Below are 17,825 nucleotides of genomic sequence, written 5' to 3' on the forward strand. Positions count from 1 at the left end.
ACATGCCATCATGCCCTGCTAGTTTTTAAATTTTTATGTAGAGATGAGAGGTCTCACTATGTTACCCAGGCTGGTTGTGGACTGCTGACCCCCTCAGCCTCCCAACGGGCTGGGGTTACAGGTGTGAGTCGCCATGCTCAGTAGGGACAGTAATTTCTAAAGAGAAGGCCTTTATTAATTTATAAAACTCCGGAAGATCTTCAACGGGTCATTTTTATCAGCTGACTCTCATTAGTATTTCCTAATAGCCAGTAATTGTGTTTTGTGAAGCCTTCTGTGCCAAGTTTGTATCCTGCTCTTTTGTTTTTCAGTTTCTAAAGTGACTAAACAGCTAATGCTCCTGGAGGGGAAAACCCAGGACCAGGAAAAGGAGCTGGCAGAGAACAGGGAACAGTTGGAGATTTTACGTACCAAATGCCGAGAACTCAAAACACACTCAGATGGCAAAATCGCAGTGGAAGTTCATAAATCAATTGTAAATGAATTAAAAAGGTAAGGATTTAATGTTTTGTCTTTTTTATTTTTATTTTTTTTTTATTGAGACAGAGTCTTGCTATGTTGTCCAGGCTGGTCACAAACTCCTGGACTCAAGTGATCTGTCCACCTCAGCTTCTCAAAGTGTTGGGATTACAGGCATGAGCCACTATGCCCAGCTGATTTAGTGACTTTTTGAGGCATTCTGCCTGTGGTTAGAGGCAGAATGGAGAGAGGTTGCTGAGTCCTTTCTGGGTTTCTTCACCTATGGTCATGCACAGCATAGTGGCACAGGCGTCTGAAAGTGAAAATGGGACTCTTTTTTTAGACGGAGCCTCACTCCGTCACCAGGATGGAGTGCAGTGGTGTGATCTCAGCTCACTGCAACCTCTGCCTCCCGGGTTCAAGTGATTCTTCTGCCTCAGCCTCCTGAGTAAATGGGACTACAGGCACCTGCCACCACACTCAGCTAATTTTTGTATTTTTAGTAGAGATGGGGTTTCACCATGTTGCCGAGGCTGATCTTGAACTGGGCTCAAGCAGTTGACTCACCTTGGCCTTCCAAAGTGCTGGGATTCCAGGCTTGAGCCACCACGTTGGGCCAGGTGTGTGCTTTTCTGTTGCAGTAAAAGAAGGAAATATTTTTGAAATCATGGTCATCTTTATCATTTTATTTTTCTCAGACATGTATTCCTGCAGCCAACGTGTTTTGTGGTTGTGTCATAACTACATAAATATACATGAAACAATGCTTCAGTCAACAGTGGATGACGTATACGACAGTGGTCCCACACAAGTATAATGGGGCCAAAATATTCCTGTCACTTGGTGATGCCATAGCCATTGTAACATCATAGCTCAATGCATGACTCACGTGTTTGTAATGATGCTGGTATAAACCTGCACTGCCAGTCCTATGAAAGTCTAGCACATGCAGTTATGTACGGTACACAGTCCTTGATAATGATAATAAATGACTGTGTTACTGGTTTATGTATTTACCCTACTTTTTTTTTTTTTTTTTGAGATGGAGTCTCACTCTTGTTGCCTAGGCTGGAGTGCAATGGCGCCATCTCGGCTTACAACAGCCTCTGTCTCCTGGGTTCAAGCAATTCTCCTGTCTCAGCCTCCCAGGTAGCTGGGATTATAGGCATGTGCCACCATGCCCAGCTACTTTTTTTTTTTTTTTTTTTTGGTATTTTTAGTAGAGACAGGGTTTCACCATGTTGGTTATGCTGATAACGAACTCCTGATCTCATGATCCACCTGCCTTGGCCTCCCAAAGTGCTGGGATTACAGGTGTGAGCCACCACGCCTGGCCGTATTTACCCTACTTTAAAAAATTTATTTATTTATTTTTACTATTTACTTTTTTAAATTTTTTTAAATATTTACCCTACTTTTAAAAATTATTTTAGAGTGTACTTCTACTTATAAAAGAATGAAGTTAATGTAAAACAGGCTCAGGCGGGTCCCTCAGGAGGTGTCCAGAAGCAGGCATTGTTACCACAGGAGGTGAAAGCTCCATGCGTGTTACTGCCCCTGAAGACTTTCCAGTGGGTTGAGACACGGAGGTGGAGGACAGTAACACTGATGATCCTGCCCCTCTGAAGGCATAGGCTCCTATGTGCATTTGTTCTTCATTAAAAAAAAGAAACAAAAAAGTCTTAGAAAGTTTAAAAACATTTTTTAATAGAAAAAAGCTTAAGAATAACAGTATAAAAATACAAAATATTTTTGTACAGCTCAAAGTGTTTTAAGCTATTATAAAAAAGTCAAAAAGTTAAATTTAAAAGTTTATAAAGTAAAAAGTTATAACAAACTAAAATTAATGTATTATTGAAGAAAGAAAAATTTTAAAAATAGTTAAGTGTAGCTTACGGTATTTAGTCTACGGGAGTTTACAGAGATGTCTGAGGCCTTCACATTCACTCACTGCTCACTCACTCACCCAGAGCAACTTCCTTCCAGTCCTGCAAGCTCCATTCATGGTAAGTGCCCTGTACAGGTGAACCATTTTTATCTTTGTGTGTGGGGGGGGTGGGGTGGAGATACAGCCTCACTGTGTCACCCTGTCACCCAGGGGCTGGAGTAGAGCAGTGGCACAATCTCGGCTCACTACAACCTCTGCTTTCTGGGTTCAAGCAATTCTTGTGCCTCAGCCACCTGAGTTGCTGGGATTATAGGAGTGCGCCACCACGCCCAGCTAATTTTCATATTTTTAGTAGAGATGGGGTTTTGCCGTGTTGGCCAGGCTGATCTTGAACTCCTGACCTCAACTGATCCACCCACCTTGGCCTCCCAAAGTTCTGGTATTACAGGCGTGAGCCGCTGTGCTTGGCTCCATTTTTATCCTTTCTATTGTATTCTGACTGTACTTTTTCTGTTTAGATATGTTTATATACACAAATAGTTACCATTGATTTATGCTTGCCTTCAGCGTTCAGTACAGTAACATGCTGTGCAGGTTTGTAGCCTATGAGCAAACAGCTCCACCATCTAGCCTATGTGTGTGGTAGGCTGTGCCGTGTGGCTTTGTGTGAGTACAGTCTGTGGTGCTCACACAATGATGGCATCACGTAATGATGAGTTTCTCAGAACGTATCCCCATTGTTAAGTGACACACGATTGTGTTCTGATAGCCCCCTAGATGTAAGTAAAGAAGATATAAAAAGTTTAAAAGGAAGTCACTCATGGTGAAGGCCAGGGGGAGAGATGACCATTTTAAAATAACAAAGATGTCACCAAATCTTTTTTCAGTAGAAATTAAATAAAGACTTTAGTGGCTCGGAATGCACTGACTTGGGAGGAAAGCCTTTATGGCAGCTTTGGCTGAGGGACTTTGGGCTCAGAGCTGATAGGTGGGTCCGGGGTACAGGAATAAGGAGGATGGAGCCAGGGGTGTGACCCTACTGGGCTCTCCCATAGAAGGGGCGGTGTTTGGAGAGAGAATTTATCACATGGAAGAGGGACAGGAATTCATCAGAGCTGGACTGTGGATTTCACAAAGACCTAGTGGAAAAACAGACAAAATGAGGAATAGGAAACACAGTGTTTTTGCTTTGGCTACTGCAGACGTGAAGGAAGCTGAGGACACGTTGGAGTGAGGCTCAAGAGGGCAGAAGGGCCCTCCGACAGCCTCCATTAGGAAGCCCCTTCCGCTGCTGGCATCATAATAGAGCCAGGCCGCATGCAGAATATGTACTGATGAGTCAGCAAAGCAGCTGCTGAACCAGCGCTCACACTGGGGAGTATCTGGGAGCAGTTTGGGAAAGGGTTGTGCCTTAGGCAAAAGTAAGGTCGTGAGGACAAGACTTTTGTATAAGGATAAAAGGGCTCCGTTGAACCTGTGGGGTGCGGGGGAGCATCAAGGCGTGGTGCCTATGTGTTCTTTTCGCGAACCCTGCTGGAAAGCCAGGCAGGTAATGGGCATTTTGTCTTGCTTCCTCTGCTCACTGGCAGCCCTGCATGGCAGGAGCAGTGACGTGGGAAATGGTACAAGCTCATGTTCCTGGTGAGCTGTCAGCTGGCTTTGGGGCAGACTGGCAGTCACACCTGGAAGCAGAGATGGCTCTCTTTGCTTTTACTGTTTTCTAGAAAGGTTGGGCCTACTCAAGATGAAGGTGGGAGAAAAACAAGGTGTCAACCCACTTCTCTAAGGAAATGTGGCAGACTCCTTTGGGGAGAGCTAAAGATTTAGGGGGACAGGTAATATCTACAAAGGAAAATCTGCATCCTGGCTTTTGGGAGACCTGTATCCTAAAGTGAAGCCAACCATTGCACGCACCTTGTCTTGTACACAGAGGCCTTCTCGGCAGCCAGGGAGATGCCTGCACAGGGAACCACCAGGGCAGAAAATCCCTCAACTGACGCAGTACAGGCCAAGAACCAGTTCCTCTTCCTAAAATCAGAACGATGACTAGATGTGAACAAGCAACAAGGGTCATTAGGCGTGATAAAGGAAATGGCAAGGTGAGAGAGAGAGAGACCCAGAGAAGCAGAGAAGCTCAGGGGAAACAGAAAAAATGCCTTAAAAGAAACAAAATGCCATGAGAAAAGAAAGTACAGTCACTAAGTAAGAGCAAGATTAAACGCGATTGCCAGAATTTAAAAAATACCACAAGAGCTGAAAGATACATTTGAAGAATCACTTAGAACTAAGGAAACAAACAATTGGAAAATGGAGAGAAAAGGTACCAGAAATGGAGGACCCATCCGGGAGGTCCAGCCGTAGGTCATCAGGACCCTCAGAAGGATATGAGAGACGATATAAAGGAAGAAGCTAATAGTTGAAGGGCATTTGCAGACCTCTAAAGACCTTGGTGTGTTCACTGCAGAGGTACGCACTGCAGTGAATGAAAAAAAGACCCCCATGCCCACACATATCCTAAAGAAATATCAGTCAACCGAAAGTGATGAGATAGGCCAGGCACGGTGGCTCCCGCCTGTAATCCCAGCACTTTGGGGGGCTGAGGTGGGCAGAATGCTTGAGGCCAAAAGTTCAAGACCAGCCTGGCCAACATGGTGAAACCCCATCTCTAGTAAGAATACAAAAATTAGCCAAGCATGGTGGTGGGTGCCTGTAATCCCAGCACTTTGGGAGGCTGAGGTAGGTGGATCACTTGAGGTCAGGAGACTGAGACCAGCCTGGCCAACATGGTGAAATGCTGTCTCTACTAAAAAAACAAAAATTAGCCAGGCGTGATGGTGTGTGCCTGTAGTCGCAGCTGCTCAGGAGGCTGAGGCAGAGAATGGCTTGAATCCGGGAGGTAGAGGCTGCAGTGAACTGAGATTGCACCATTTCACTCAAGCCTGGGTGACAGATTGAGACTCCATCTCAAAAAAAAAAAAAAGAAACCACTGACATGTTTGGAGGGAAAGCATTTGTAGACTGTGTTCAGAATGTTAAAGTATGTGGTCTTTATTCTCTTTAGTTTAGTTTAGTTTAAGATAAGATCTCATCCTGTCTTCCAGGCTGAAGTGAAGCGGCTCCATCATGGCTCACTTGCAGCCTCGAACTTGGTCTCCCAAGTGGCTGGGACTGTAGTCATGTGCCACCATGTGGGACTAACTTTGAAATATTTTTGTTGAGATGGGGTCTTGCTGTGTTGCCCAGGTTGGTCTTGGACTCCTGGCCTCAAGTGACCCTCCTACCTTGGCCTCCCAAAGTGTTAGAATTATAGGCATGAGCACCATTCCTGGCCCCTGGTCTTTGTTCTTTAGGCCAGAGGGAATAAAAGCATTTTGTCTGGGAGGGTTTTAAGAAAGTCCTACGTGGCTCACGCCTGTAATCCCAGCACTTTGAGAGGCCAAGGTGGGTGAATTGTGAGGTCAAGAGATCAAGACCATCCTGGCCAACATGGTGAAACCCCGACTCTATTAAAAATACAAAAATTAGCTGGGCGTGGTGGCACACACATGTAGTACCAGCTACTCGGGAGACTGGGGCAGGAGAATTGCTTGAACCCAGGAGGTGGAGGTTGCACAGTGAGCCGAGGTCATGTCACTGCACTCCAGCCTGGCGACAGAATGAGACTTCATCTCAAAGAGAAAAAAAAAAAAAAGTCCTGGGGTGGGGTGGGGTGCAGTGGCTTAAGCCTGCGATCCTGGCACTTTGGGAGGCCAGGGCGGGAGGATCTCTTGGGCCCAGGAGTTCAAAATTTCTACAGGGAAGTACAAAACATAACATAGTGGTGCAAAAGAAGCAAATCGAATTTTTAGAACTGAAACACACAATAGCCAAAATTAAGAATTCTTACTCTTAACGATGTTCTGTTTATATATATATATATATATACACACACACACGTATATATATAAAATATCTATTAGTATTTATATTTGTATATGTGTGTGTATATATACATATATATAAATGAGGATATTAAGATGGAAAGAGACTTGCAATCAGGAGGACTGTTTTAGAGGTGATGTTCAAGGAAGGCCCCCGAGGAGGGAGTGGCTAATTCAAGGCAGGATGCCTGAGAAGCGAGAAGGAAGTAAAATGAAAGTAAATGATAGTGGTAAATATACAGATAAATGTAATGAACATGAGTCTATAAAATGATAATATGTTTGGGGATTTAAGAATACATAAAATTAGAAGGCATGACAATAGTAGCATATAATCAGGCACAAGGTCCATGGAGTTTGTGTTCTAAAGTCTTCATATCATTTGGAAGAGGATAAAAGTGTTGACTAATTTTATAATTTGAAAATATGTATGATGAAATTTCTGGAAACAATGTATATAACTTTTAAACTAGTGGTGGTGGGTGGGGGGGAAGAATGCTTAAAAAATAATCTGAATAAGAGCAAGAAAATGAAAGGTAGGCCAGTGGGAGGATAGAAGACACGAAGTGAAATGTTAGATTTAAAGCCAAACGTTTCAATAGTAGATACACTAAATGCGCAAAAGACTCCAATTAAAAGACAAAGAATGTCACACTGGCTAAACTAAAATGCAGCTGTGTTGTCTTTAAGATATATGTCACAAGCATAAAGATAGAGAAAAGTTAAAAGTAAAAGGACAACCCCCTGGACCCAAGTGATCCTCCTGCCTCAGCCTCCTGAGTAGCTGGGACTACAGGCTTGTACCGCTGCTCCTGGCTAATTTTTAATCTTTTTTGTAGAGACAGAGTCTCATTATGTTGTCCAGGCGGGTCTCAAACTCCTGGCCTTGAATGAGCATCCTGCCTTACCCTCCCAAAGTGCTGGGATTACAGGGGGCTCTGCACTTGGCCAGCATGGTTTCTTTACTCTGCATGAAGTTCATGAAGCTTCTTGGGGCTCTCAGTGTATATTTTTCATCAAGGTTGGAACTCTTTCGGCTCTTATTTCTTGAACGTTCTCTTCTGTTTTTCCCTCTCGCCTCTCCTGGACCACGTGATGTTGATCGCTCTGTTCACTTTTTCCCCCACACTTGTTTCTCTCTGAGCTTCAATCAGACAGTGTCTATTACTGTGCCTTCAGCTTCACAAATCTTGACTTCTACAATCTCATCTGTGGTTAGTCCCGTCCAATATCTTGTTCGCTCCATGTAATGATTTTCCCACCTCTGTAAGATCCGTTTGAGTCTTTCTTGTATTCTGTCTCCAGCATGCCATTTTTCTCTGCTTTCTCAAATGTAGGAGCATGTTTTTCTAAACCCCACCCCCCCCCCTTTTTTTTTTTTTTTGCCAATGCCATCGTCTTTCTCACTTGTGGATCTGTTCTGTTGATTTTTTTTTTCCCCTCCTGATCATGGATCATATTTTATTGCTTATTCTCATGCTTGATTAAGTGCCGTATGTTACAGATTTTATGTTGCAGGATGCTAGGCTTACTGCATTGCTTTAAATAGTGTTAGATTTCATTCTGGTGCACACTTAAGTCACTAGAGAATTGTTGGATTCTTTATTTAATTTATTTATTTTTGTAAAAACAGGGTCATCTTATGTTGCCCAGGCTGGTCTTAAAGTCTTGGGCCAAAGCGATCTTCCCACCTCAGCCTCCCAGAGTACTGGGATTACAGGTCTGAGCCACTGCACCTGGCTAAGCTGGATGCTTCCAAAGCTGATGTTTGTTAGGGTGGACCCAAAGCATCCTCTAGTCTAGGGCTAAGTTAGCCCCACTGCTAAGACAGTAACACTTCTCTTTTATTATAAGTCCTTTCCATTCTGACTGGTGGGTGCGTGAACTATTTCCAGTTCTTTGTAAATGTCAGAAATTGTTCTGCGTACTCTTTGTAGTGTTTCTTTCCTCGGCCTTAGGCAGTTTCCCCTCACACACAGACAGAGCAGTACCCAGCCAAAGACCCCTCAAGATCTCCAGAGCCCTTTCTCCCTCTGTGAAACGCCCTCTGCCCTGTCCTGGAAATTCCAGCTGCCTTGACCTGTCTGCTCTTGGATCTCAGGCTCCTGGGCTCAGCAGGTGTCTGCCAGACAAGAAGGTGGAGGGAGCAGTTGCAGCACTTACCTTGTTTTCCCTTCCCTTCGAGATCACAGTCCTGCCTCACCTGTTGTCCAAAGTCTGAAAACTGTTGTTTCTTCTGTTTTGCCTGGTTTTCTTTTCTTTTTCTTTTTTTTTTTTTTTGAGATGGAGTTTCGCTCTTGTAACCCAGGCTGGAGTGCAATGGCGCGATCTCGGCTCACCACAACCTCCACCTCCTGGGTTCAGGCAATTCTCCTGCCTCAGCCTCCTGAGTAGCTGGGATTACAGGCACGCACCACCACGCCCAGCTAACTTTTTTGTATTTTTAGTAGAGACGGGGTTTCACCATGTTGACCAGGATGGTCTTGATTTCTTGACCTCGTGATCCACCCGCCTCGGCCTCCCAAAGTGCTGGGATTACAGGCTTGAGCCACCGCGCCCGGCCCTGTTTTGCCTGGTTTTCTAGCTGAAGGGTGAATTTGGCCTCTAACTCTATATTGGCTGTAAGCAGAAGTCTTTGTATTTTCAGCATTCTTCTTTAACCTTTTATCGTTAATCCAGCTCAACAATTTATCCAATAAAATAATAGTTAAATAAGTTTACAATGAAAGAAACCAATCCTGGATTTTGTATGTTTTACAGTTGACAGACCTTAAAATCATACATCGTTGTGTATTCCTGCTGTGCTGGTTAAGGATGCCCTGTCCCTAGTTACTCTCTGTGCAAACTCAGTAACACCCAAACTGATGTTCACCGAAACAAGTGCCCCTGTGTTCTTTCTTTTGTCTTAAAAACAGGTATTTATAATTACATTATTAGGAAAAAAATTGTTTTAGCAGTAGGGTTTGTGTTTTTTTTTTTTTAGTAGTAGGGTTTGTTTTTTTTTTTTAATCTAGCATAACCATGTAAGAAGTAGAACGGTCTTAAATTTTTTTTGCAAGGAATAGGATATAAACACACACACGCGCGTGCGCGCGCGCGCACACACACACACACACACACACAAACCCCAAAACTGTGGGCAGAAAAAGGTTAGATCATCACCATCAAAGAAGTGTGTGGCCTGGTGTGGTGGCTCATGCCTGTAATCCCAGCTCTTAGGAAAGCTAAGGCAGGAGGATCACTTGAGCCCGTGGGTTTGACACCAGCCTGGGCAACGTAGTGAGACCTTGTGTTTACAAAAAAACACAAAAATTAGCCAAGCATGGTGTGTGCCTGTGGTCCCTGCTGGGAGGCTGAGGTAGGAGGATAGCTTGAGTCCAGAAGTTCGAAGTTGCAGTGAGCAGTGATTGTACCACTGCACTCCAGCCTAGGCAACAGAGTGAGACCCTGTCACACACACACACACACACACACACACACACACACACTGTGTGCTTAGTCACGCCCTCTCTCCCATTGTCTAGCAGCTTGGTCCCAGGTCCTCTAGGGCCCAGGATGGGGAGATGTTTCCACAGAGGCCTTCCAAGTGACCCACCCAGGGACTGGAGAACTGGGCTGTTATCACTTATCTGCCTCATTGTGCGACTGCCCCATTTTAGCTTCATTGTGCAGGATGCGAGCCTGTAATGTTCTTGTCCTTCAGCCAGTTGCAGAAGGAAGAAGAGAAAGAAAGGGCTGAGATGGAAGAGCTGATGGAAAAGCTGACAGTCCTGCAGACACAGAAGAAGAGCCTGCTGTTAGAGAGGAACAGTCTGACAGAGGAGAAGAAAGCGCTGGAAGCCGAACTTGAAAAAGCACAGAAAAGAAACAGGTTCATATCTTTTTTCCTTTAAGTTGGTTTTTATTTTCAGTAGTTAAAAAAGATAAATGGGCTGGGTGCAGTGGCTCGTGCCTGTAATCCCAGCACTTTGGAAGGCCAAGGCAGGTGGATCATTTGAGGTCAGGACCAGCCTGGCCAACATGGTGAAATCCCATCTCTACTAAAAATACAAAAACTAGCCAGGCGATGGTGGCAGGCGCCTATAATCCCAGCTACTCGGAGGCTGAGGCAAGAGAATCGCTTGAGCCTGGGAGGCAAAGGTAGCAGTGAGCTGCGATTGTGCCACTGCACTCCAGCCTGGGTAACAGAGTGAGACCCAGTCTCAAAATAAATAAATAAATAAAAGACAAATGAAGGTTATTCCATTTTATTTCTTTTAATTTTTTCTTTTTCTAATAGTGGCTGTAAAATGGAAAAGGATAATTAAAATGACTGGATATCAGACTATAATAAGTATGTTTCTGTTAACCAACGTTAACCAACATTTCCTTTTAGAACATGAGCCTATAGGCCGGGTGCAATGGCTCATGCCTGTAATCCCAGCACTTGAAGCTGAGACGGGCAGATCACTTGAGGTCAGTAGTTCAAGACCAGCCGAGCCAACAAAGAAACCATGGCTACTTAAAAAAAAAAAAAAAAACAGAAAATTAGCTGGCCAGTAATCTAATAATTGGATCCAGTAATCCCAAAGTAGACTTTTGGGACATGGTTAGGAAAACTTTGAGTCTTAGGGTTATCATATGACTATTGGTGGTGCCTGTTATCCCAGCTACTCAGGAGCCTGAGGCATGAGAGTCACTTGATCCTGGGAGGTGGAGGTTGAGGTTGCAGTGAGCTGTGATCATGCCACTGTACTCCAGCCTGGGCAACAGAGCAAGACTATGTCTCAAAAAACAAAGAAACAAACTATACATATATATATATATAAAATTTAATGAGTTTATTCATTGTTAAGACATTTGGAACTCCTCCTATTAACTTGAGAGTTGGGTTCACTAATGCTCAGTTTCAAATTAAATTCAGTTACCTCTTCTCACCTTGAAATTTAATAGAAGATTTAGGTTGCTCAAGAATAGCATTTAAATGCTAACATACTTGCTGTTTTTGTAATAGAGATATTCACCATGCCCTTGCCATGTAAACTAATGGATTTTTTTGTTCTACCATTTGGGGTAACTCTCTAGGAAGTCTCAGAAGAAAATTGAGGTCCTCAAAAAGGAGGTGGAAAAAGCCATGGGGAACGAAATGTCTGCTCACCAGTACCTGGCAAACCTTGTTGGCCTGGCAGAGACTGTAACCCAGGAACGTGACAGTCTTATGTGTCTGGTAAGTTTCCTGAAGGTTACGTCAAGTAAACTGCAAGTTAATATGCAAATTTGATTTTAAGAGTATTTTTTAAAATGCTCTATTAAAAGCTTTATGCAAGCACTCCCTGACTTATGATGGATGGTTTGACCCAGGAATTTTTGACTTTATAATGTGTTTATTGGGAAGTAACCTTATTGAAGGTCGAGGAGCTCCTTACAACTTATAATGAGGTTATCATTTATACTAAATGCCTATTGCTTTCACACCATTATAAGTATTAAAAAAAATGTAGATTGAATCATCATAAGTTGGGAACCAGCTGCTGTTTTGTCAGGATTAAATGCATTTTTGATATACAGTTTGTTTGATTCATGGTGGGTTTATCAGGATGTAACCCTGTTGTAAGTTGAGAAGCATATGTGTTTTAAATTTTCAACTATATTACCCTGTCATGGTGCTGTGTGCCTGTAGTCCCAGCTGCTCAGGAAGCTGAGGCAGGAGGATCATTTGAGCCCAGGAATTCGAGACTAGCCTGGGCAACATAGTGAGACCCCATGTCTACAAAAAAATTTAAAAATTAGCCAAGCATGGTGGCATGCACCTATAGTCTCAGCTACTCAGGAAGCTGAGGTGGGAGGATCCCTTGATGGTACGAGTTGAAGGCTGCAGTGAGCTATGACTGTATTACTTCATTCCAGCCTGGGAGACAGAGCGAGATGCTGTCCCTAAAAAAAAAAAAAAGAAAGAAAGAAAAATGCTAATTAAGCCAGTTTTGAGACACCATTCTCAAAAAATGTTACAAATCTTTTTTTTTTTTTTTTTTTTTTTTTGAGATGGAGTCTGGCTCTGTTGCCCAACCTGGAGTACAGTGACACAATCTTGGCTCATCACAAACTCTGCCTCTTGGGTTCAAGCGATTCTCCTGCCTCAGCCTCCTGAGTAGCTGGGACTACAGGTGCCTGTCACCACGCCCAGCTAATTTTTTATATTTCACGGGGTTTCACCGTGTTAGCCAGGATGGTCTCGATCTCCTTACCTTGTGATCTATCAAACTGGTAAAAGTAGGCATACTTAACGAGTTTTAGTTCTGAGAGGAAGGGCTTTTAGCTTTTCCCTACTTGGCGTGATGTTAGCTGTGGGTTTGTCATATATGGCGTTTATTATGTTAGGTATGTTTCTTCTATGCCTAGTTTACCAAGTGTTTTTGATCATGAAGGGATGTTGAATTTTTATCAGGGTTTTTTTTTGGGTCCATTGAGGTGCTCATCTGGTTTTTATCCTTCATCCTGTTGATGTGATCTGTTGTGTTTATTGATTTATGTGTGTTGAACAGTCTTTGCATCTCTTGATCCCACTTGATCATGGCATATTATTTTTTTTGATGCACTGTGGAATTTGGTTTGCTAGCATTTTGTTGAGGATTTTGCATCTGTGTTCGTTAGGGATTTTGGCCTGTAGTATTCTTTTTTACTGTGGCTTTCTCTGGTTTTGGTATGAGGGTATTGCCGACCTCACAGAATTAGAGAATTCCTTCCTCTTCATTTTTTTTTGAAATAGTTTGAGAAGAATTTGTATTAGTTCTTCTTTGTAAGGTTGGTAGAATTTGGCAGAAAAACCGTCTGGTCCTGTACTTTTCTTTGTTGGGAAACTTTTTATTATAATTCAATCTCATTATTGTTATTGGTCTGTTCAGGTTTTCTCTTTCTTTCTAATTCAGTCTTGGTAGTGTTGTTGATGGGCGGGTTCAGGTTCTTGACTTCACCACACAAAAGAATTTGAGAGCAAATTCAAAGTAAAAGCAGGCAAAGAAGTTTATTGCAAAGCAAAAGTACACTCTGTCAGAGGAAGAGACAGCCCCTAGTATCTTAAGGGAATGCCCCTTACAGGAGCCGTGCATGCATATTCATAAAGAACTGGTAGGTGGAGTGGGCAAAGGTGGACCTGTGGTTGGTGCATGCACTCAGTATCTGCATGCTGTAACATGCGTCGCATGTCTCATTAGGTGTGTGTTTTTTTACTATTAAAATGAAGAAAAGGTTACTATAAGCAAAACCTCGTGCCTAGCTGTGCTTGCAGGACCCTGGAGAGGTCTTCTTCCTTCTGGGGCAGAAACTGGTAGTAGCTAATTCCTAACAGCTAAGATAGTAGCTTCTTGGGCTTTTGCTGCTGATCGGCTGGAGACTGGGTAAACTACATTATGAATGAGGGACTTTTGTTCTTTTTCCTAGGCCACATTGGGTATCAGGAACATGTAACCTCCTGGTAGTTGGCTGGGATCCTGTGGGACTACTTATCTTGCAAAAGAGTTAGGTGCTGACATGCAAGGGTGCACGTGAAAGGAGCCCATGCCAAAGGAGCCTGTGGAGCTTCTAAAGGGGACAAGTCAGTATGGTCTCATAACTTTACTTATCCTGCCTCTGTAGGTTGTATGCTGTCCAGAAATATATTCATTTTCTCTAGGTTTTCCAGCTTGTCAGCAGTGATTTCTCACTGTGTTGCCCAGGTTGACCGTGAACGCCTGGATTCAAGCAGTCCTCCTGCCTCAGCCTCCTGCGTCACTGGGACTATAAGAACACTTCACCCTGCCTCACTTAGTTCTGCTCTTTGTTTTTTCTTTCTACTAATTTGGGGTATGCAGGTATTGATCGACTTACGACCTATGCAACTTACGACCATTCGACTTTATGACCACAATCGCTAGCCACGACTGCTCCACATCTGGCAGTGCAAACGTTGCCCAGCTGGGCGTACGACAGTGCGGACCAGCTTCTGGCAGCACTACCATCTCCGCGTGCACCATTTCAACTGTACATATTATGACCGTTCCGTGGTGCCGACCGCGGTCCTAAGTCAAGCACTAGCTGTGGTTTGTTCTTGTTTTTCTAGTTCCTAGTTCATCATTAAGTTGTCGATTTGAAATCTTTACAGTTTTGTGATGTAGGCATTTATTGCTATAAAATTCCCTCTTAGTACTGCTTTGGCTGTATCTATGCGATACCTATGGGTTTTGGTATCTTGTGTTTATGATGTTGTGCTTTTCATTTGTTTCGAGAAATCTTTGACATCTTTCTTAGTTTCTTCATTGACTCAATCGTTGTTAAGGAACATGTTGTGTAATTTCCATGTGTTTGTACAGTTTCCAAAGTTTCTCTTGTTGTTGCTTTCTAGTTTTAGTCCTCTGTGGTCTGAGGAGATACTTGGTATGATGTCAGCGTTTTAAAATGTGTTGAGTTTGCTTTGTGGCTTAACACACAGTGTATACTAAAGAATGTTCTGTATGTTGATTAGAAGAATGTATATTCTGTAGTCACTGGATGAAGTGTTTTGTAAATGTCTGTTAGGTCATTTTGTCTAAAGTGCAGTTGAATTCAGTGTTTCTTTGTTGGTTTTCTGTCTTGGTGATCTAATTGCTGAGAGTAGGGTGTTGAAGTCCCCAACTATTACTATATTGCAGTCTATCTCTTCTTTTAGATCTAATAATATTTGCTTTATATACCCGGATGCTCTGGTGTTGCGTGCATATGTTTAGAATATATGTCCTCTTCTTGAATTTATCCCCTTATTGTTACAATATGACCTTCTTTGTCTCTTTTCACAATTTTTGACTTAAAGTTTGTTTTATTTTATGCAAGTATAGCTACTCCTGCTTGCTTTTGGTTTCCATTTACATGGAATATTTCTCTCTCTTTTTTTAAATTTTGTTTTCTTTTTCCACCAGATCAAAGTTCATGGAATATTTTTTTCATCCCTTCACTTTCAGTCTATATGGATCTTTACAAGTGAAATGTGTTTCTTGTAGGCAGCACATAGTTGGATCTTGGTTTTTGTTTTTTTTTTTCTTGAGACATAGTGTCGCTCTTGTTACCCAGGCTGGAGGGCAATGGCGCGATCTTGGCTCACCGCAACCTCCGCCTCCTGGGTTCAGGCAATTCTCCTGCCTCAGCCTCCTGAGTAGCTGGGATTACAGGCACGAGCCACCACGCCCAGCTAATTTTTTTTTGTATTTTTAGTAGAGATGGGGTTTCACCATATTGACCAGGATGGTCTTGATCTCTTGACCTCACGATCCACCCGCCTCAGCCTTCCAGAGTGCTGGGATTACAGGCTTGAGCCATCATGCCCGGCCTGGATCTTGGTTTTTTGTCTAATATCCATTGAGCCAGTCTGTATCTTTTAAGTGGAAAATTTAATTAATTTACGTTCAAGGTTGCTATTGCTATGCAAGGACTTATTCCTATCATTTTGTTGATTGGTTTCTAGTTACTTTGTATGTCATTTGTTCCTCTTATTTATCTCATTATTCTTTTTTTTTTTTTTTTTTTTTTTTTGAGACGGAGTTTCGCTCTTGTTACCCAGGCTGGAGTGCAATGGCACGATCTCGGCTCACCGCAACCTCCGCCTCCCGGGCTCAGGCAATTCTCCTGCCTCAGCCTCCTAAGTAGCTGGGATTACAGGCACGCGCCACCACGCCCAGCTAGTTTGTTGTATTTTTTTAGTAGAGACGGGGTTTCGCCATGTTGACCAGGATGGTCTCGATCTCTCGACCTCGTGATCCACCCGCCTCGGCCTCCCAAAGTGCTGGGATTACAGGCTTGAGTCACCGCGCCCGGCCTCTCATTATTCTTTAGTGGTAACATTTGAGTTTTTTCTCTTCCTTATTTGTGTTTTCATGATAGTAGATATCATTCTTTCAATTTCAGGTATAGGACTCCTTTAAGCATTTCATGCAGGATGGTTCTAGTGGTGACAGATTCCCTCAGTGTTTGCTTATCTGTAAGTCTTTATTTATTTTTTTTTAATTGCATTTTAGGTTTTGGGGTACATGTGAAGAACATGCAAGATTGTTGCATAGGTACACACATGGCAGTGTGGTTTTCTGCCTTCCGTCCCTTTGCCTGTGTCTGTCATTTCTCCCCATGCTATCTCTTCCCACCTCCCCACCCCCCCATCCCTCCCCCATTTCCCCCCAATGGACCCCAGTGTGTAGTGCTCCACTCCCTGTGTCCATGTGTTCTCATTGTTCAACACCCGCCTATGAGTGAGAATATGCAGTGTTTGATTTTCTGTTCTTGTGTCAGTTTGCTGAGAATGATGGTTTCCAGGTTCATCCATGTCCCTACAAAGGACGTGAACTCATCGTTTTTGATGGCTGCGTAATATTCCATGGTGTATATGTACCACATTTTCCCTATCCAGTCTATCATCGTTGGGCATTTGGGTTGGTTCCAGGTCTTTGCTGTTGTAAACAGTGCTGCTATGAACATTCGTGTGCATGTGTCCTTATAGTAGAATGATTTATAATCCTTTGGATATATACCCAGTAATGGGATTGCTGGGTCAAATGGGATTTCTATTTTTAGGTCCTTGAGGAATCGCCACACTGTCTTCCACAATGGTTGAATTAATTTACATTCCCACCAACAGTGTAAAAGTGTTCCTATTTCTCTACATCCTCTCCAGCATCTGTTGTTTCCAGATTTTTTAATGATCGCCATTCTAACTGGTGTGAGATGGTATCTCAATGTGGTTTTGATTTGCATTTCTCTAATGACCAGTGATGATGAGCATTTTTTCATATGTTTGTTGGCCTCCTGTATATCTTCTTTTGTAAAGTATCTGTTCATATCCTTCGCCCATTTTTGAATGGGCTTGTTTGTTTTTTTCTTGTAGATCTGTTTTAGTTCTTTGTAGATTCTGGATATCAGCCCCTTGTCAGATGGGTAGACTGCAAAAATTTTTTCCCATTCTGTTGGTTGCCGATTCACTCTACTGACTGTTTCTTTTGCTGTGCAGAAGCTGTGAAGTTTGATTAGGTCCCATTTGTCTATTTTGGCTTTTGTTGCCATTGCTTTTGGCGTTTTGGTCATGAAGTCCTTGCCTACGCCTATGTCCTGAATGGTTTTGCCTAGATTTTCTTCTAGGGTTTTTATGGTGTTAGGTCTGATGTTTAAGTCTTTAATCCATCTGGAGTTAATTTTGGTGTAAGGTGTCAGGAAGGGGTCCTGTTTCTGCTTTCTGCATGTGGCTAGCCATTTTTCCCAACACCATTTACTAAACAAGGAATTTCCCCATTGCTTGTTTTTGTCAGGTTTGTCGAAGATCAGATGGTTGTGGGTATGTTGTATTTCCTCTGAGGCCTCTGTTCTGTTCCATTGGTCTATATCTCTGTTTTGGTACCAGTACTATGCTGTTTTGATTACTGTAGCCTTGAAGTATAGTTTTAAGTCCGGTAGTGTGATGCCTCCTGCTTTGTTCTTTTTGCTTAGAATTGACTTGGCTATGCGGGCTCTCTTTTGGTTCCATATGAAGTTTAAGGTGTTTTTTTCCAGTTCTGTGAAGAAGGTCATTGGTAGCTTGATGGGATTGAATC

The 17,825-nt window shown here is 42.9% G+C and overlaps 1 protein-coding gene across 4 annotated transcripts in view; it reads left to right on the forward strand.

Annotated features, from left to right (window-relative positions):
* The window catches only part of CEP89 (centrosomal protein 89), an 82,655-nt gene that overhangs the window by 50,432 nt on the left and 14,398 nt on the right, over nucleotides 1–17,825 (forward strand). For all 4 annotated transcript variants that reach the window (XR_012513882.1, XM_074386595.1, XM_010347870.3 and 1 more), the window contains 3 exons: nucleotides 312–492; nucleotides 9,971–10,138; nucleotides 11,332–11,473. Coding sequence is in view for 3 of the 4 variants with exons in the window: in XM_074386595.1 (XP_074242696.1) it covers nucleotides 312–492; nucleotides 9,971–10,138; nucleotides 11,332–11,473 (491 nt within the window). In the remaining variant the exon portion in view is untranslated. The remainder of the gene's footprint in view (nucleotides 1–311; nucleotides 493–9,970; nucleotides 10,139–11,331; nucleotides 11,474–17,825) is intronic.

This window comes from Saimiri boliviensis, chromosome 14 (genome assembly GCF_048565385.1).
Source record: "Saimiri boliviensis isolate mSaiBol1 chromosome 14, mSaiBol1.pri, whole genome shotgun sequence".
NCBI classification, from domain to species: domain Eukaryota; kingdom Metazoa; phylum Chordata; class Mammalia; order Primates; family Cebidae; genus Saimiri; species Saimiri boliviensis.